Raw genomic sequence first — 21,403 nt, forward strand, 5'->3', positions numbered from 1 at the left:
TATTGTATTGCTAAATTTATGACTTTGAAAAGACAAACTATAATCCACATATCTACACTGGATAAAAAAAATCACAATAAAAATAGAATAAAAATAAGCAAATCCTCACTGTTCCTTACAAACTGTGTTATTCTCCACAGCATCATGGCCTTCTTGCTTGGTTTTGATTAGGATACAGTAATTTCTGAACAGTGCACATATACATTTTCACATTTATTTATTTATTTGTGTATTTATGTATTTATTATTTATTTATTTATTTATTGGCATTTGAATAACAGGATGGTCCACTAGGCCAGTATGAGCCCATTTTCAGTGGAGGCTGAGGGAGAAAAGCTCCACAATGAACAATTTCATAAAGAAAAGATTGCATAAAAAGAAATAAAAGATTACATAAAAAAGATTGCCTAAACAACAGTTACATAAAGAGAATATTACCTAAGAAATAATCAATTACATAATTCAACTGTTCACAAAAGCAGATATTCAACAATATAGAACAAATGTGAAATTGTGGCAATTATTACAGGTTCACATTACAGTATGGATTAGAATGGCAGAGAAAGGGCTAAGGATTATATGAACTACCGCCAAAGGAGAGCTATTTTTATGTCAAGGTCTTATTATGAGATAATAATATGTTTACATTAAACTGAAGATGTATAGGTGGAAGGAGAGGTTGTTAGAATTAAAGGACTGAGGGGCTTCATGCAAGTGCAGTTCCAGAATGAGAATATGTATGTAAGGCTTGAATAGTTCTAATTGGTAATGGGAGTTTTGTGCTTGCACATGTGTGTGTGTCTGTGTGTGTAGTGTACATTTGCTATGTCTTCTTGCTATATCACAATGTATTAGTTTCTACTAATTTGTTTGTGTTTGTTTGCATCTTTCGGATTTTCCCGGTTAGGGGTCGCCACAGCGGAACTCCAGTCCGCTAATAATTGGCAGTTGATTTTTACATACCGGCTTGCCAGGCCTGATGCACAACCTTCAACGAAGGTACGCCCATTCATGCATGTCTCCACGCAGAAGACGCTCTAGCTGAGAATCAAACAGGACAGCGTCTTACTGTGAGGCAACAACACTACTGCAGCACCACCACTAATAAAACGCAATAATAAGAACAGACTGGTAAAAGATTGTCTAGGACTGCTCTGCCAGCTCTCCACCTCTCTCTGGTTTGAGCCCATATTCAGCTTACACAATAAGCTTCTCATATTACTCTTATAACCTTAGGTAGGATTGCATATCTATTACAAAATCAAAAGATTACTGCTGGGCCAGAAAGCTTACTAAAAATACAGAATGGGAAAACAATGCTTTGAAAGGAAAGAAAAGAAGCCTCTCACTTTGAAATTTCCACAGCTATGGTCACTGCCTTATCTTATACTTGAAAGACTTTCTGCAAATTCAGATCATGAAACATTGAATTACACATGACAAGATAACATAGGCTTCAATGCAGATCCCATTATTTCACTAAACATTTCCAGATAGACATATACTGCAATTCAACTAAATTCCCATTTCAGGGCACTTGTATTTTAGCAAAGTAACATGAATCTCATTACCTTTTAATGTTTTCAGTGGTAGTCTCTTCCTCCTCCTCTGTAACAGAATTAGTCAATGTTAGTAAAATATGAAAGCAGTTTTTCAAAAACTATAATGACCAACATTGCAATAATTTCTGTATACATTAAGATCTGATCTGTGCACTCACCCTGAAGATACTGGATACTGACGACAGGTATTTGTTTGTTTAACTTTGGATGAAGAAGAAAAATTACGATCTCTATAAATCATTAACAGCGCACATTTATGAAAAGCCATCTTCTGATCAAATCAAGTTGTGTATATGTACTGCATAGTATCAGAACCTTTAAACACAGTTTAGAGTATTTAAAAGTGGTATTAATTATTAAAAGCCTTCCTTATTTGCCCCATAAAGCTGTGAACATGTTTTGTTTTTAATCAGGTGGAAGGCTCTTTACTTTTTGGATGACACAGTGGTATAACGGTTAGCCCTAATACCTCTGAGTGCTTGGTCCAACAGTTTGGTTCTTGGCAAAGGTGCTTTCTGTTCAGCATCTGCATATCAGGTTTTCATCAGGTATTCAGGTTTCATCCCAAAGACATGCAGTAGGTAAATTACCAGGTGATCCTCCAAACTGCCAGTAGATGTGCATGTCTTGTGTGTTTGTGTGTCCTGCAATGGGCTGCTATGCGATCCAGCATTAGTATCTTCTCCAAATTTCCACAGACTACTTAAATAAGAGATCTGGCTGCAGTATACCTTTCCACACGCTGTCCTCCTTACAATTTCATGTTACACTCTCATGAGGGAATGAAGACTGAAGGGTCGTTTATCCCTATGGCTGCAGAACATACCTTCACACATGCCATCCTCCTTAAGATTTCATACTACAGTCTCTTGAGGAAATGAAGACTGAAGGGTCGTTAATCCCTATGGCTGCAGAACATACCTTCACATATGCCATCCTCCTTAAGATTTCATACTAGACTCTCATAAGGGAATGAAGACTGAAGGGTCATTTATCCCTATGGCTGCAGTATACCTTCCCACATGCTGTCCTCCTTAAGATTTTATGCTACACTTTCATGAGGGAATGAAGACTGAAGGGTTGTTTATCCCTATGGCTGCAGTATACTTTCCCACATGCAATCCTCCTTATGATTTCATACTACACTCTGTTGAGGGAATGAAGACTGAAGGTTTGTTTATCCCTATGGCTGCAGTATACCTTCCCACATGCCGTCCTCCTTAAGATTTCATACTACACTCCCATGAGGGAATGAAGACTGAAGGGTTGTGAAGGAATGGTGACTTAAGGGTCGTTTATCCCTGTTGCTGCAGTATACCTTCCCACATGTCATCCTCCTTAAGATTTCATACTACACCCTCATGAGGGAATGAAGACTGAATTTTATTTATTTATTTATTTAACATTTGTTGATTGGGAAAGTCCGACTACATTCCACAGAGCTTGTTTTCAGCGGAGGCCCGGGGAGAGATGCTCCAGACGCATGTCTTTAGAATGTGGGAGGAAACTGGAGTACCCGGAGGAAACCCACGCAAACACAGGGAGAACATGCAAACTCCACACAGAATCAAACCAGAGAACCTCTTGCTGTGAAGTGACAATGTTAACTGCTGCACCACTGTGCCACCCAAGGCTGAAGGGTCGTTTATGCCAGGTATTCTGCTTACGTCCACAGTGACATACTGGTAACTTATAAGCGTATTTTGGTTTACCTATTAGCCATCAAAGAACAGTGTTTTGGCTCACAGTTTATCATATATTCAATATCAAAAATGGTAAACTGAAAAACATGTAGAAACACAAATCTTTTTTTCAGGGGGTTAAGCCCCCCTGCACCCTTATGTGAGGGGCTCTGCCCCCCATATTCCCCTAAATTATATATGCCAACTATATAGTTACGCCACACTGCAAAAAAAAAAGAGTAAAAAACCCTAGGGAAGCACTCTACTGCCTTACACAATATGATGCATTGTGGTGAAACACAACACAATATTACATTTTCAGACTAAAACCTCTGAATCACCATTGTAGTGATCACCTGTAAATATGATGCATATTTTCTTTCACTAATATCCCCCATCTTAGGCACTGTTATAATATATCCAGCCATATGTCCATGTGAATATTTCAAGGATGTCAGCATTTGACTCATTAATTTATGATGTCATACAGCTAAATTACAAGTTTGGAATCGATTATCTAACACAGGATAAATACAGCAACAACTACATTATGGACATATTAGTTTGGTGACTTATGCAGTCAGCAATGTACTGTACTAAATTCCTGAAGAATTATAATTTGCTTTTAATAACTTTCCATGTTCAATATCTTCTTGCAATATCTGTTGTTGCTGAGGAAAAAAATAACTGTATATCATTTTTTGTGTAGGTTACAATTGTTTAATGTTTAACTAATTACTGCAATTCTGTGAGTTTTATCTACTTTTCTGGACCATACTTGAGTATAGTCCCTGTGGGCTTAGTGTAACTTATGTACTAACATAAAATAATATAGTTCTTTATTTACTATAGCTGATAATGTTACTTCATTACAGAAAACATATACTTTCATGGCAGATAAGGGCTCCATAGATCACTTAATTTTTCATCAGCCAAACCTACAGACCAAACATGCCCTAGACCTTACTTAACTAGTGAATTTTTCCCACATCCCTCATAAAAATCAACACTGTTATTTCTGTGGATTGTTAAACTGCAGCATGCCTTTGATATCACTGTTTCTCAAGAATGCTGCTTCAGCCTGGCAGCAGGATGGTATAAAGTTACTGCTGGTACTTGTCGCCACCACAGGGTTTGCAGTTCACTTCAGTTCTGAACCTTAACTGCTGTTTGAATACTGTTTGCTTTTTCTGCTTGAGACAAAATGGGTTTTCTGCAAAAATTGCCCTTAAGTTGGCAAAGTAAAAATGTCCACCGAGGTCACATTCTGTAGGTGTCATTATCGCCCTTTCCGTGGAATAATGATTCCCTATATCCCTCCACATGGAATGTTAAATATTATGTTTCTTTATTCTTAGTTGTAGTGGATCCTTTTTTCAGCATTCTGACAATATTTTCTTGATTATGTGTCTACTAGTGGAAGACAGTTCAAAATTTAAGTATAGCATAAGCCATCATCGTCTTTGAGTTGGGGACTTGAAGGTGTCTAGTTTTTACTTTCTGTTCATTTTGGAGGAAACTTAATTTCTGACAGTAGTAGTTTGGTCTATTAGCTTCAACAGCTCTAATAGGAGTAACAAGTCCTCTGGTTGTTGGCAAAATAGGAAGATGAAGGGTTGTTATGGGAAGAATGAAGAATCAGAGTAAATATAAATGCAAGAAAATATAGAGCAGGGGGTTTGTGATGACATAAGTTGAAGAAAGTTGGAAGGAAAGGGGCAGATGGATTGCAATAGTATAACAGTGTCTAATACTGATACTGCTGACACAGCAGGATAGGAGACACAATGTAAACTGGAGAAATTTTATAGCTTGCTGATCAAAGCCCATCTTGACTACTGCTTCAATCGCTTACTGAGCCCTGAGGATTAAAAAAAAAAAAAAAGAAAACGTCTGAAAATCTTCCTAGGATTGTTCTACTTTTGGTTCTAATACATCTCATCAAAGATGAAGGCCCTCTATTTTCTCCTTTCATTAACAAAGTTATTGCCGGACAAACTTCCAGATAGTAGCAGCCTGGGTGGTCATAGTACATGTGTGAGTTTTTGAAACCTTGCAGCTATTATTTAAGACAAAACAATATAACATGTCTTTAATGCTTCTCTGTGTTAATGTATGTTTCCTGATATCTGAAAACATGAATGATTTTTTTCTATCAAAAGTTATTATTTTAAATTTGGCTATAGAACTGGAGCCAGTTTCTTTTCTCTCTGCTTCAAAGTATTTGAAAAATTGGCCTACCAATAAACTTTAGAATATATTCATATATATGTTATACTATAAGGTTCGTAATAAGGCTTTACTAGCGACAGAAACACAGTAACAGCACTATGAATACCAACTGCTAATATTTTTTGGCTACAGAAAATGGCATGTCAGCCAAGGGCCTTTTTGATAAAGGTTATCAAAACATTTGATCTGTTTTTCCATAGCAAACCTCTTGATTGCATAATCATGCCAGATCTTGACATAAGTGCAACTGGCTCATGTTTTTTTGTTTTCTCTGTGTAGAACGTCACTCTTACTCAAACTGGGGCCCTATCATCACCAAGTGAGATTCTTAGTAAAGTGTCTAAAGGCTCAGCTCATGACATTTTCTTTTCAGTCCTTTCTAAATCCTTATCGATTGATGTTCCCTCTCTGAACCCTGTTTTACATGTGATGATATGGACACCAGAAAGATTACCTGAAAGTGAAAATTAACAACAAGCTCTATTGATGCTAAACGCTTTCTAGTTATTTTTCTCCTTCTTCTTTTAACATCTTAGGGGTTAAGGGGTTGGCATAACGGTTAAGCTGTTTACCTCACAGATAAGGAGTACAGGGTTTAATTCTCACTAAAGGGAAATTAGCAAGACTTAAAATGGTCCACAAGAGCAGTTAGCATAGTACTTATCTATGAACCCATCTGTATCACATCAAATGAATCTTCATAAGGACCTTAAAGATTTCTTACAGTGAACATGTAATACACAGCCAGAAAACATAGAGGCAGTTAATGCAGGGAAGTAAAGCCATGAGCTGTTAAAGTTCTGCTTTCTGTATACCAAATTTTGGTTCTGTCAGCCTCCATTTACCTACAATGTGATGATAATTTAACTAGACAGTGCTCCTGGATTGCCCCTGAAAAATCATACTTCTGTCCAGTGGGCTTACCAGGATAACTAATAAGTTTAATATATCTATATCTATACATATACATATATATATAGAGAGAGAGATATAGATAGATAGATAGATAGATAGATAGATAGATAGATAGATAGATAGATAGATAGATAGATAGATAGATAGATATTCAAAATAAGTGCCAGGCTCAAACAAGTCCACAAAAAGAAGGCTTGCTAGGTTGTCTAGTAAGAGTATAGCGGCAGTCATTTCCTTTAAGTACTTCAGGGCATTGTTGTGCTCTTTAAAACATTGTAACACCACGAAAAATCACCTGAAAGTGAAAATTAACAGCAAGCTCTATTGATGTTGGAAGCTTTCCATTTTTTTAAAAGATGCCAGATCTTCTATAGGGAAATGAGTCTTAGTCATCAGCTTGAATACAACTTTCTTCTAAATATTTACATGACTTGGCCTGTAATGTTTAATTGAATCTTTAGGCATGTGCTACTGGCCCTGAAAAGAGGCCATTCTTTCATTCTAAGTGTTAGTATTATTATTAGGTGCTACCACTTAACATGGACAGCACATGAGTAGGGCAATTCTTAGAACAAATCAATAACTTGATATGCTATACAAAGTAGAGCTGTTCCCTTAATGATCATACTTGAATCACTATAACCTCTACAGCTTATTACCTGGGGTGCTAGATTCATTTAGTATTCTCACTAATCTGTCCTCAGACACTTCCCAAATAGATCAGGTGTATAACTATTCAGATAAGGGTACAGTGGTCCCGATAAAAAAAAATCTGAATCTTAAGAGCAACATGCTGGCGTTCATTGTGTAGTGTGTATATAATGAGTGTCTCATGTTTGGTATCACCTGTTATAAATTTATTGGTGCTAATTCTTATGTAAATATATATGTGTAGTATTACTTACCTCTTTGAAAAGAAGTTTTAAATGCATACAAAAAGCAAGTAATATGTTAGTCAGTTAATGTGACTCATCTGAGCCATTCAGGATGGCCTACTTTCTGGAAGGCTTTTGTACATGAAATTGTAACAGAGCTATAACAAGAGAGAGGCTGTTTCACACAGTGGGTGTATTTTGCTTAGTTTATGTTTAAATTTGACACTATACATAACATAATTATATAAGCAGATACATGATATACTGGAAATGTTGATATGTGTCATTTATGGTTCTGTAGTTGAATTAAGCAATAACCAATGATGTGGTGTGGTATATTGAAAATTTACCCATGGTTGGTGTGGTTTAATCATGAGGGTGAAGCCCGAGTGATTCAATAAAGCTATCTGTGAGTAAATTTTCAATATACCACAACCACGGAGTCGGTTATTGCTATTATACAATGACATTATTTAAGAAAACAAATACTTTTCTTAAATAATGTCTTTGTATAATGGTGCATTACTGTTCTTCTGCTGGTTGTGACACTGCTTCCTTGTTTTGATGTACTGAGCATGCTTATGGGACATGCATCCCATGCATAGCCAGTACATCAATGCTTTGAAATGGAAGCAACGGAAAAAAGAAAATCTCCGTTGCTCTGTTTTTTTCTTTTTTCTTTTATTTGTTAAAAAAAATGTTTTGAGCACTTTATACCAATGGAAAAAAGTCTGGGCGACTGGACCTTTTTCCATTGGTATATTGTGGGAATTACAACGGGCACGCTGGCCAATCAGCATGCACGTTTTGGAATATTAATGGGGGTCATTGTATAATTACTTATAATTTGTACAACAATATGAATGAAGTCATTTTTAAAGTTAACTGGCTGATTTGAGTCTTTGAAACTCATTTTTGTATAATAATCAGCACCTTAGACTTCAAAAAGATATGCATATATATATATATATATATATATATATATATATATATATGTGTGTGTGTGTGTGTGTGTGTGTGTGTGTGTGTGTGTGTGTGTGTGTGTGTGTGTGTGTGTGTGTGTATGTGTGTGGATTCCTATCACAAGCTCGAATTCCTTAAGCTTGAACTTCAAAAGATCAAGACAGGAACATTAAAAAAAGACAGATATCTGAGCCTCTGACCCAGTTAAACATTGTTTACAAATATTAAAATCTACTGTCTTATGAAGCAATGAAATTTATTGCTATCCAAATGTTTATGACAAAAACAGAATACTCCTTACAAGTCTTTGTGCTAAATTCATCACAGAACATCGATATCTGTACGTCATAATTAACAAAATATGTCAGTTCTTTGCACTGTCAAGCTCCAGGAAACATCATTGCAGTACTTTGCAAAATGTTACCTGGTTACCAGTTATTACAATGGCTATACTCTTTCTTAGCTGTCTAACAGAAAGGCTACTAAACTTATTGCCTACAACTAGCCTCAAAACTCAAAATGAAAGTGATATCTCCCTCATGACATGGAACTATTACACTAAAAAGGCCTTCTGTTAGAATAATCAATGGAGAAATGTATTTTCTAAGTTTGCACCAGACGCTTGGAACAAATTAACTCAGAGAGTCAGGAAAAGCAACACCTTTACAAAATTCAGAAACAACCTACTGTATCACCCAAATGAAGAATACAAATGCCATTGCTTTAATACAGGCTATTTGTCTGTCTGTCTATCTATCTGTCTCTCTATCTATCTCTATATATCTATCTATCCATTTGTGTTTGTTGACCAGTGGAGTGCACTGATCCTACTGGAACATTCTCAGCCTCAATTTGGGGATGCATGGAATTTCCAGTCATATAAAAAAATAACACATAGCATTCACAATATAATGTTATCATTGTCCGACAGAACACACATTTTTAAACAATTAAAACTACGCATAGTAGTTTCCTACAAGTGACATGAAAAGCTGTGTCAGTTCCAGAATCATAAAATACTGCATGAATCTGTTTCTTTGAAAAGGAATATGTGAGATAGACTATATTGGTATTAAACAGGGATTAATTTGAAAGGAAAGAAGGCACAGGTTCTAGACCCTACTGCTGCAATGAGTAACACTGCAGTAAGTTAATGGTTTACCTAGATCTTTAGTTTAAGCCTGTCATTTCCATTTATAAATGTGAAACTCCACATTCCCGTTTTAACTTCGTTAATGTTGCAGCACATCTACAAAACAAAATTTAAACAGTATCAGCTGTATTTTTGTATGTCCTTGAAGCATACTGTTCATCCTACAAGTAATTATGTGATTTCTCTATTTATAATCATCTCTATTTACCAAGGCTGTGTGCTTCTAAATGACAAACATTTTATTTTTCTAACATCAACAAAAAAGTTACTTGCCTTTCATTCTTTGTCTACCAACCTTGGGATTGATTAAACATTTTATCATAGGGTCTGGGGGTCCAACCTCATAAATAGAAGGGTGAGGGGCCTTGTCTAATCCTACTTGTGTAATATATTTTTTCAACATGTTGCAGTCCTGTGATTAATAACTTGTGTATCTGCACAAAAAATGTTCACTATTTGTTCCCATAGATGGGGTGTATCTTTAACAGTTTTGTTTATAAAGATAATGAAATATGGAAATGACAGAGGATATTATCAGAGCCTGTTATTATCAGAATGTGCGTCCTTTAAGAATGTGTTTTTTCAATGTCTTGTAGCATTTATTACAACTTTTACATGATTTACAAGACGTAGCCACAAGAGAAATGACAATCTCAAGTAGTGACAGATAAACACGCCTGCTTGTAGCAACTTCATCTCATACTCATGCTGACAGTCAGTGATTACAAACAGAGAAAGTATGTTATTATGATAAATGTAAGATAACATAAATCTATGTCTTTAATACCTGCCCTTCTGGGCACTACATCAATCACAGACTACCTTTCCATTGTGTTGTAAGCCCACGCAACAAAAGAAAGGAAAAAGTTGGACAAAGTGGGCCAGTTTTAGAGTTGATAACTGATGTGCAGAACATTAAATGGGAAGCAGCAGAGTCACTGTATCCAACCATGCAGCAGAAACCCCTGCCCCCCCAGCTCCAAATGCAGTAGCTTTTTGCAAGGTCCCACCACTGGCTACATTTATATTAATTGAATGCGTTTGTTTCAGCCCTAGTTTGGCTTTTCCAAAAGTAATTATTTAGTGCATCAACATATTTGAACTTTAATTATTTAAGGCTTTAACTTTTACAGTATTCTACACTGCAAACATGTGTTTCCACCTAGAAGGAAACATGCAGCTTTCCTAATACAGCAATTTTACAAATTAAAATTTTTCAATTTAGGTTTTGTTAGCAGCCTTTTTTACTATTCTATTTGTTTTACTTCTTTTTTAATTTAGTCTGTTTCTAAACTTTTCTCACCTCTCTGCTGCATGCCATTTTGGCACATCATCCATGACTGTCTGTGCTCGAGTATCATGTGTACACCTGTTGATAGACACCTAGCCTGGGCTTTAGGATGACATCTTCGACTTTGATAAACAAGGTATTTGATTCTCCGATAAGCTGATTCTTAAAACTACATCATTCACCTGCTCAGTTGTGTATGATATACTGAAATTGCAGCTTGTTAGTCCCCAGATGCTTTTATAATAAAAAAAGAAAAACATCTACTATTAACTGGCTGCCATGGAGTAGCATAAAAAGATTTTCTTTTAAACTGCAAAAAACTCAGATCGTAAGCTAGAACAGGACAGACAGAAAAGGGCAGCCAGCACAGCTATTTAAAGCAAGCATTCTCTTCTTATTGGCAGTAATCTAATCTAACAAATATCTGATCAAATATTGTGAGTCAAGAACCATATCGGCTCATACAACTTGATGATTATCTTCAAAACCCACACAGTGCATGATATTTTGTATCATTCATTCATTTTTCAGTACCCACCTTATCCTATTCACAGTTATAGGAAAGTATCTAGGCACCTGACTGAAATGAGACAGAGAACTAATGATGGACAAGATGCCAGTCCATTACAGAGCATATGTGTGCACACACACATGCATACACACACGCATATACTCTCAGACTGATATGCACATTGCATCCATATCTACAGGCAATTTGAAGTCTAACCAGTTCTTCTACACTGTCTTTGGGATGTGGGAGGAATGTGGAACAACCAACAATAACACACACAGATACAGGAAAGACTTGCAGGCTGCAAACACATGGCGCCCCAACCAGAATCAAATGCTATGAGGCAAAAATACCAACTGCCCCACCACTGTGTCAAAACAGCTTGTATCTGCTTCCGTAAAAACATAACATAGAATTCGGCAGCTAGAATATTATAACAGTGTCCAAGAGAAAAATTACAGCAACTTTATTAGTTATGTTAATATAATATATTATTCACTCTCACTTCAATTTTATATGTGTGTGTGTGTGTGTGTATATATATATATATATATATATATATATATATATACATACATATATACAATATATATATATTAAGTATTCACATTAATTTTAAGCTTAATACAAGGACACAGTGAAGAGGATGATAAAACACTTGCAGTTTGTAAAACTTCCCTTTTCTTGTTTTAAGGACAATGGAATTACTACAGTACACAAACTTCAACAAATGGTTAGTATATTTATGTGTAATAGCTTTATAAATACAAAAACTACATCCAGTTTAAAATTTTTGAGTGTCTCTTATTTAAGCATATTTAAATGAGCCACTTCATAAGAACATTCAGATACTCCTGTAAGTTTACTACCTGGGACTCAAACACATGATATCTGTTCTTGTACTTCACCATTCCTCCCTATTGTGCACTGACAATCCTCTGGATTCTCAAAAGCTTGCACGGAGTGCAAGATCAGTGCAGGAGCTCAAGCAGGCAATATGTCTGCCGTGCGATCCATGAACAGCCTGCAGGGGTGCACGAGCACTCCTGCACTAATCTTGCACGGACTAAGCCCTGATATGCAAATAACCCCATCTGAAGGTGAAATCCATCCATGCAAATGAGGTGATTTTGCAATCAAGAAAGCTTGCAACAATCTGTGCAAGACTAGTGCTATCTGTAGAAATGTACTCGGTTAGTAAGCAAGTGCATTTCTGCAAAATCCAAAATGGAGCTACTACAGCTCCAAATAAAGGCTGCATATCATGTAGTAAGCATGCCAATGGCCAAGAATAAGGCCAATGGCACTGCAAACAAAACAAAAAATAAAAAAATCAACTTTTATTTTTTTTTTTAGCCGATCTCGGATGTTTAAGTGTAGGGCAGTGGCACGCAAACAGGATCGGGGGGAAATAATAAAATAAACCTAAAATAACAGTTTCCCCCTTTCCAGTAACTAGTTTAGTCCAGATACAGATTCTTAGTTTTAGCACTTGAATTTGCTTATTCGTGATCAGCACGTATTCCGAACTTGTTGTATGCTCTAAATAACCTACTAATTACTACAGCACTCAACCTTCCTCATTACCTAGAGGAAAACACTTTTGGTACTTACTTTCCTCACTTGCTTAAAGAAAAATAGCTCTTGTACTCACTTTCCTCACTTATCTAGAGGAAAACAGTTTTTTATTCAGGCATGTCCAAGGGTCAGCTCCCAGTGTTCTCTCCTGTCTATCTGATGAATCTGGGCATCTTGGAGCAATGTAGAAATTGCCTCATGTACACAGACAACCCTCTCCTCCTACCACGCAATACTACAACCTGTGAGAGATGCACTTATCTAGTCAAACTGGAGGTAAAGCTCTCTCCAGTCAAGACTGAACTTGACAGTCAAGAGGAGAAGGTAAACACTTGCACCACACCACACTCATCTCATAGTCTCACTAAATCTACACCACCAAAATCCACACAGAGAAACACAAAAACATTCGCGGAGGCTCTTAATAATAATCTGCTCAAGCAGCAGAGACCTCCAAAGCAGAAATGCAAGCAACCTCCACCCCCCAGCACAACCCAAATGACACACAGCCACAGCCAATAAGGCAAAAATACATACCCAACACACTAGTCATAGGTGACTCTATAGTCAGGCACAATGATGTCCCACTCACCAGGCTAAACAAGGAGAAGGTTACTGTCAGCTGCCTGTCAGGTGCCAGGATCCGCCACATAACCCATGCACTCAGGTCACTCCACAATAAGTACAAATATGACTCTGTCATTGTCCATGTTGGTGTGAATGACCTGAGACATACCTCCCTGGACTACATGAAAAGAGACATGGAAGAGCTCACCAATCTTGTAGCCCAGGCAGGTATGACTCTAGCCCTGAGTAGCATTCTGCCAACACCCAGAATGTTGCCGCAATACAAGGACAAAATGATTGACTTCAACAATTGGCTAAGCTTCTGGTGCCATTCTAAAGGGATCCAGTATCTGTCTGCCTGGGATGACATGGTTGACAGACCACGATGCTTTGCCATTGATGGCCTGCACCTGTCACTCCTGGGATTCCGGATACTGGCTAAGGTTCTTGCCTCCCCTATAGTGCCTTTTTTAGGCAAGGTTCAAATGACAAATTCACAAACGTAACAGGAACAGGCAAGCAAAAACTGAGGGTGCTGCTACTCAATGCTAGAAGTCTAAATCTCAAAATGCACTCACTCGAGGTACTCCTTAAAATGGAGAACATTGATATCTGTGCAGTGATTGAGACCTGGTTCAAGGCTCCAGAGAGCACCCCTGCACTACCAGGCTATAACTCATACCATACTTTTCGGCCATGTAACCTGGACCAGAATACCAAAGGTGGAGGTGTGTCCATATTCATTAAGGATAGCCACATCTCCAGGCTAGTTGCTCAGCATAATGCAGCCAAGGTTATCCAAGTGCAACTAACTCTGGACAAAACTGAGATCCAATTTGTAGCTTGCTACAGATCACCCACCATGCCCCAGGATTCCCACTCCTCTTTTCTTGATGTACTGGAAAATATTAGGGTTCAACCAAACACCCTAATAATGGGCGATTTCAACTACCCCACCATTAACTGGGAAAACTACTCATGTACTAACTCCTTCACTCAATGCTTTCTGGAATTCATAAATTCCAATGCTCTAGATTAACTTATCCACACCCTCACCAGTGGCAACAATATCCTAGATCTAGTCATTACCAACATAAGTGACCGGTGTTCCACGCCTGAAGTCAATGCCTCATTGGTCCAATCTGACCATAAGCTAATTACCCTAGATATCCACATCCTGACCCCACCCCCCATTAAGGAAACCATGGTGAAAAATTTCTCCAAAGCCAACTTCCTGCTTCTTAAGATAGAAGTGGTGAACTTCATGACACCCATGCAGATGGACAATACAGTTATGATTACTGAATCCTACACAATTGCACTTTATAAGCACTTACATGAGTGCATGGATCATGCTATCCCAAACAGATCCAAGATGCTATCCTCAAAAAAAGGAAGCCAATCTGGTGGTCCCCTGCCAAAAACAAACTGTACAACAGAAGGAAGAAACTGGTGCAAAAGAGAGTAAAATCCCACAAGTGGAGGAGCTCCCTCAGTAAGAAGCTGTGATTCCTGATAAAATCCTCCAAAGCTAGTTACAAAAACAAAATTGCCACTGATTCTAAAGACAACCACAAAGCATTCTATAGCTATGTCAAGAATCTCAATGGCAACACTCAGATCTGCTCTGAGTTACAGCACAATGGCACTAAATATACAGACCCAACTGATATTGCCAACATCCTGGCAGATAGCTTCAGTGCTAACTTTACCCCCTCTCACCCCCTAAAGAGCCCATCTCTATACCGGAAGAATGCAAAGTTTCTGTAATCACGGCTGCACAGGTAAAAACCTCACTCTCCAAAGCCAAGAACACAGCATCCATGGGATCAGACAACATCCCAGGCTGCATTCTACACAAACTACAGAATGAACTGGCATCCCACCTAAATATCATGTTAAATCATAGCCTCAGCTCAGGCTTTGTGCTTGCTGAATAGGGCACAGCAACGGTTATCCCACTCCACAAAGGGGGAGCTACCAAGGACCCCGGGAACTACTGCCCCATTAGCCTGATGAGCCTGGTCTGCAAGGCCATGGAACGTATCATCATGGAACTTATAAACAAAGACATTGGTACTCTCCAAACTCTGGGCCCCACCCAGTTTGGGTTTGTAAAAGGCAGATCATGTCTCCTAAACCTGATAGACTTCTTCGAAGCTGTCACCAAAGCCGTAGACAAGGGTAAGGTGATTCACACAGCCTATCTATATCTTGCCAAGGCTTTCTATACCATCCCCCACTCTGGAATTATAGATAAATTCACTAAACTAGGTATAAATCCTTATGTCACAAGATGGGTTGCAAACTGGCTCACTGACAGAACCCACACTGTGAAAGTAGCAGACTCCAAATCCGACTTCAGACTAGTGACAAGTGGAGTACCACAGGGTTCAGTCCTGGGTCCTCTCCCTCCTCTCCTCTCTCTCTTCTCTGAAGTCAGAAGTACAGGCTAACACAGAAGTAGTAGTTAGATGACTGCAAACTGCAAGCCAGAGCCATAGCCAAAACTCTAACGATGTGGACACAAACAAAAAAGGGCCTCACAGAGACAGATGTGTGGTCAAAAGCCCTGCCCTCAGCAAAAAAAAAAAAAGTGCATTGTCATCCTCCATCCTCTTTGGTAAAAACTCTGTACCATGAACTACAACATGAACTACAACATAGGCGGTAGTATACTTAACACCGAAAGTATGATAAGAGACCTTGGGACACAGGTGGACAGTAGTCTCTCCTTTGATAATCACATCGCCCCAGTAGTCAGGAAATCCTTCTACGTGGCACACCTCATCACAAAAGGTTTCTCATCCAGAAAAAAACAGGTCATTGTTCCCCTCTACTCATCACTCATTAGACCCATTATAGAGTACAATGCCCCTTTTGGTATGTATCTCACAAGACATCTACAACAACTGCAAAGGCCACAGAAATACCTCACAAAGAGGATTACCAGCCTCAAACAGATGCCCTACGCAGACCATATAAAAAAACTCCAGCTTTACTCCGTCGCATATCGCCTACTCAGAGGTGATCTCTGCCTAACATACAAAGCTATGTCAAACCCAGAGCTGTTGGACATGCTCCACTTAAAGAAATCCCAATCTCTCCAAGCTACACATGCTAGGGACCTAAACCTTGTCACCACAATAAACAGAACATGCCGGAGGGATAGACTCCTGTCCCAGAGAGTTCCCATACTCTGGAATAAACCACCTATCTATATCAAACAAAGCTCCTCATTAGCACTCTTCAAGAAAAATCTTGATGATTGGGTGCAACCACCCCCACTCCAACAACTTGCAAACAACAGTGCCCTGTAAACATTGCTAACACATTCAATAGTTTCTTCACAGAAACTATACAATCCCTGGCCACACAATTCAAACAAACAACCAGCCCACTCCACTACCCATGCCAGCAGAATACTACAACTACATCAGATCTATTTACCTTCGATCCAGTACCCATATCCTTTATAACATCTCTTCTTAAAAAACTAAAACCCACTAAGCTAGCAGCTGACCTTCTCCCAGCTGGGTTTCTGCAAAAAGCAGCTGAGGCCATTTCCTATCCCGTCTCCATAATCATAAACCGTACCTTGTCAGAAGCCTTCATCCCCTCCATATGGAAAATGTCCCACATTATTCCTCTCCATAAGGTGGTAGCTCACTAGAGCTAACCAACTACAGACCTATAGCTATACTCTCACCCCTGGCCAAAATTATGGAAAAGTGTGTCCACAAACAACTGATGGAACACCTCACCAAAAATAAAATTCTAGCCAACTCCCAACATGGCTTCAGGCCAAATCACAGTACCACATCAGCCCTACTATCCTTTTCTAATACCATCAATAACTTCAGAAACAATAATAAACTATCATCTGCTCTTTTCTTAGACCTCTCCAAGGCCTTTGATATGGTGAACCACATTCAACTCCTCCATACATTAAAAACTATCACTCAGCAATTCCACGCTGAAATGGTTCCAATCCTACCTGTCCAATAGGCAACAGGCTGTTCTATGGCAGGACAAATTATCTACATGCCTACCTGTTACACTTGGAGTTCCCCAAGGATCTATTCTTGGCCCTCTTCTCTTCACCATCTTTGTTAATGACCTGCCCACAACCCCCATGCCACATGCATTCAATATGCAGATGATTCGACTATCATCAGCACTGCCTCCAACCTGGCAGACCTCATTGCTTCAACCCAAGACACCTTCAACCTAATAGAAAAATGGTTCTCAACAACTAGTTCTCAACCCCAACAAAACAAAACTACTTACTTTCTCACCCACTAACAAGACTCTTCCCCCCACCTTCTCTATTACATCCTCTAATGGAATCACTATATCACCAGAAGCTCACACAAAGCTATTAGGTGTTACCATTGATAACTCCCTTAAATTTGACACCCATTTCAATCTTACCATCAAAACCGTCAATAAAAGCTTGGCTCTCTATAAAGTAAAACACTTTCAAAATTACAATTGCCAGCACACACCTACTATCAACTCTTTTCTATGCATCCCCTCTTTACAAACCTAAACAAGACAACCCTTAACAAGCGTTACAATCACATAGCTAGATTTGCCACAAATTCCACCTTTAGAACGCACCACTGCACTAACTTGAAGCAACTAGGGTGGTTAGAGTTTTCCAGCCAACTCCATTTCAACCAACTCAAAATGGCTCACCAGATACTGTATCACCCAGAGAAAACACCAGCTCTGAAAACATCATTCACCCCTATATTAACCTGCAATCTTTCGCTCCTCCAATAAGATCTTAGCTCAAACTACCAAAGCCAATAATTCTGCTGGGGATTCTCTATTCTCAAACTTTGTAGGTAAAATGTGGAACTCCCTACCGACCATGCTCACCTCAGAACCCTCACTCCTACAATTCAAAAAAGCTTAAACCCCATCTCAATACTCTCTGGCAATGTCCCTGTTCCAAACCTAATTAACCACTATCATTTACCCTTCTCTTACCTCACTATCCTTAACCGCTTTTAACAATTTGTAACTGACCTATGTTTTTTTATATGCTGCTGTTTTTCCCAAGATGTGATGTATCTTTATATTGTATTTAGAACTCAACTATCTTCCTTTTTTTGCATTTAACAATGTTCATATGTCTGTTATGTACTTGGAGCTTTTCTCCCCGGGCCTCCGCTGAAAATGGACATGTATCCAGTCGGACTCTCCCGGTTAACAAATTTAAAATAAATAAATAAATAAATAAATAAATAATAAAAATGATTGGATGGGAAATAGGAAATTCACCCCGGGGAATCACCTCTGTGGCTCTGCCCGACAGTGGCACAGGAAAATAATTTTCTTGGGTGGCAAAAGCCAGGGTACCTTTTTGGCTGGGTTTGTATAGGCCCCAGGGCCGATAGCCTAGTACCTACCTATGAACCTATGTACCTACCTATAAGCATTCTAACTAAAATCAGTATTCTGCCATGCAAGTCAATGGCAGGCAGAAGACAACATGGCCAGTGAGTAGTGGTTGCTAAAGGGGGAAGGCTCAGTGTGAGACATGTAATTATGCATTAGCAGGCAATCCTATGCAAATGAGGGGAATGATAGTGAATCCCAATTTTCACCAGCTTGGTGCAAGCCTAGGATTTAGGTGACATCATGGGGGTGTGTGTCAGGCATACTGTAAGTGGATTGGAGCCCTGTGGCTCGCATTTGCTCCTAGCTTAGCTCAGCTAAGGTAGGGGGTGTGTCTAACCCTGCCTGGCACTCTTTACAAGGCCTAAGCAGGTGTGCATGCTGCACACCGGGTTTTACAGGAAGAAAAAAGAAATTAAACCAGGAAATAGCAGCAGTGTGCACATTTGAGCACTCAACATGGCGCGCACACGGGCTTAAACAGGAAGGCAATGGGAAGGGAAAACAGCAGTAGGAAGGTAATCAAGGAGAACTAGCTTAGCTGGCAGGTGAAATGTATCAGAATCAGCCAATTACACAGGCAGCAGACCAGCCAAGCCTAGAACACTGCTGTAAACTAAGCAAACACCTTCCCCTCTGGTTTTTCTCACACTCTACACCACCTTTGTAAACAAGCGGGGAACGTTCTGCAATAACTATCATACAACTTGTGGAAGAGGCTGAGGGTGGTGAGGATGTGAATGCTGTCGACCAACCTACAGTGAGGAGACAGAGAAGACTGCACAGAGCCAGGGTAACCTACCAGGGGCTACATGAGCTGGAGATAGTGGAGCGCTATAGGGTGGACAGGGACCTCCTACAGCAAATTGTTGAACTGTGCCGGCCACGCCTGACACACAGAACTAACAGAGGGGAACCCATCCCAGTGGATACCAAGGTATGTGCAGGCCTAAGAATTTTAGCTACAGGTACCTTCCAAAGGCCAGCTGGGGATATGATGGGGATTTCACAGGCATCAGCATCCAGGGTACTCCACCAGTTCCTGGATGCCATGTCAGCACATGTTGGTGAGCACATATATTTCCCCAACACCAATGAGGCATTGGCCAGCAATATGCAACTGTTCCACCAAATAGCAGAATACCCTGAGGTAGTGGGTGCTATAGACTGCATGCACATATGCATCAAAGCACCACCCGGTGAGCGGGGTAGGGTCTACATCAACTACAAGGGCTTCCCCTCCATCAACTGCCAGGTCGTGTGTGATGCCCAGGGCATAATAATGAATGTGTGTGCTGGCTGCCCTGGAAGCTATCACAATTCCCACATCTGGCATCTGATGCAGCTGTACCAGATATTTGCCAATGGGGACATCCCTCACGGTCACCTAGTGGGGGATGCTAGATACGCACTGGAGCCGTGGCTGATGGCACCCATCAGAAATGTGCACACACCCGAATAAGAACTCCATAATGAGGCAAATGCAAAGACCAGAATTATAGTAGAGCATGTGTTTGGGGTGCTCAAGTCATGGTTCTAGTGCCTGAACACCTCCGGTGCAGCCTTGCAATACTCACCAGCTACATGTACCCATATCATCCTTGTATGTGCCATGCTACACAATATGATCCTGCGGAAACAGCTGCAGCAGGAACAGCACGGGGCAGGGCCACAAAGCCACTCAACATTGCCAAGGCCTGCACAGGCACAGAGTGACTTGGAGGAGGAACAACCTGAGCCTGCCACAGTAGGCAGAAGGAGGCATGCCCAGTATGCCCTGGCCTTGGCAAAGAGGCAACGCATAGCACATACACTGACACAGGAGGGACCCAGGGAATAACACCTTTCTCTGACTTTCACATACAGTAAAAAGGATGCCAAACATTACACGACCTGTGCCTAACCATGTGTAGGGAGTTTACTATGTGCATCTGACATAGACAGCCCTAAAGCATCACTCTCAATACTGGGACACCCACAAGATAAGTGCTCACACATGCCAGTCGGGGGGTTCACATAACCAACAACAGTCACAGCCAGCAGGACAGGTGTAGACAAGCACAAACAAAGGCTGTGCTATTGCCTCTGAATGAGGTGTATGGGTAATCTCCTCCCCAGACCTACACAGAAAGACTACAGCAGGTCAGGCAGTGGGATGTCAGTTCTGAAGGGTAGGAAATCAGAAACTAATATGTAGGTAATTAAAAGCTAACATCTGTAGTACACTGGTATGACTCTAGCCAGCATGATAGGTAAGACTACAGACTGAAATGGAGTACCCGACATACCAGTACAATCCTAACAAATGTGTACAAGTGTCAGGTGTGCCCCCCATCCTACGTACAAATGTAGTCACAGTCAGGTGTGCCCCCCCCAATCCTGTGTAGAAATGTAGAAATAGTCAGTTGTGCCTCTATCCTACATAGAAATATAATAACAGTCAGGTGTGCCGCCACAAACCTGTATAGAAATGTAGAAACAGTCAGGTGTGCCCCCCCTGCTATGCAGAAATGTAGTAACAGTCAATGACAAATTATCGATGGATACCCTGCAGAGACAGCATGCTACCTGTCAGTGTACAACACAAAGGTCAGCACTGCAGTACAAACTACCTGGACTCGATCCACACATGCAGTACAGATGGCCATACTGGGCATGCTCACAC

The 21,403-nt window shown here is 39.8% G+C and overlaps 1 protein-coding gene across 2 annotated transcripts in view; it reads right to left on the reverse strand.

Moving 5' to 3' along the window:
* Nucleotides 1-21,403, reverse strand: part of TMEM154 (transmembrane protein 154) — a 479,239-nt gene that overhangs the window by 237,416 nt on the left and 220,420 nt on the right. For both annotated transcript variants that reach the window (XM_044062046.1, XM_044062045.1), the window contains exon 3: nt 1,572-1,608. In XM_044062046.1, coding sequence (XP_043917981.1) covers nt 1,572-1,608 — 37 coding nt within the window. The remainder of the gene's footprint in view (nt 1-1,571; nt 1,609-21,403) is intronic.

This window comes from Protopterus annectens, chromosome 2.part1 (genome assembly GCF_019279795.1).
Source record: "Protopterus annectens isolate FY-2018-M chromosome 2.part1, PAN1.0, whole genome shotgun sequence".
NCBI classification, from domain to species: domain Eukaryota; kingdom Metazoa; phylum Chordata; order Ceratodontiformes; family Protopteridae; genus Protopterus; species Protopterus annectens.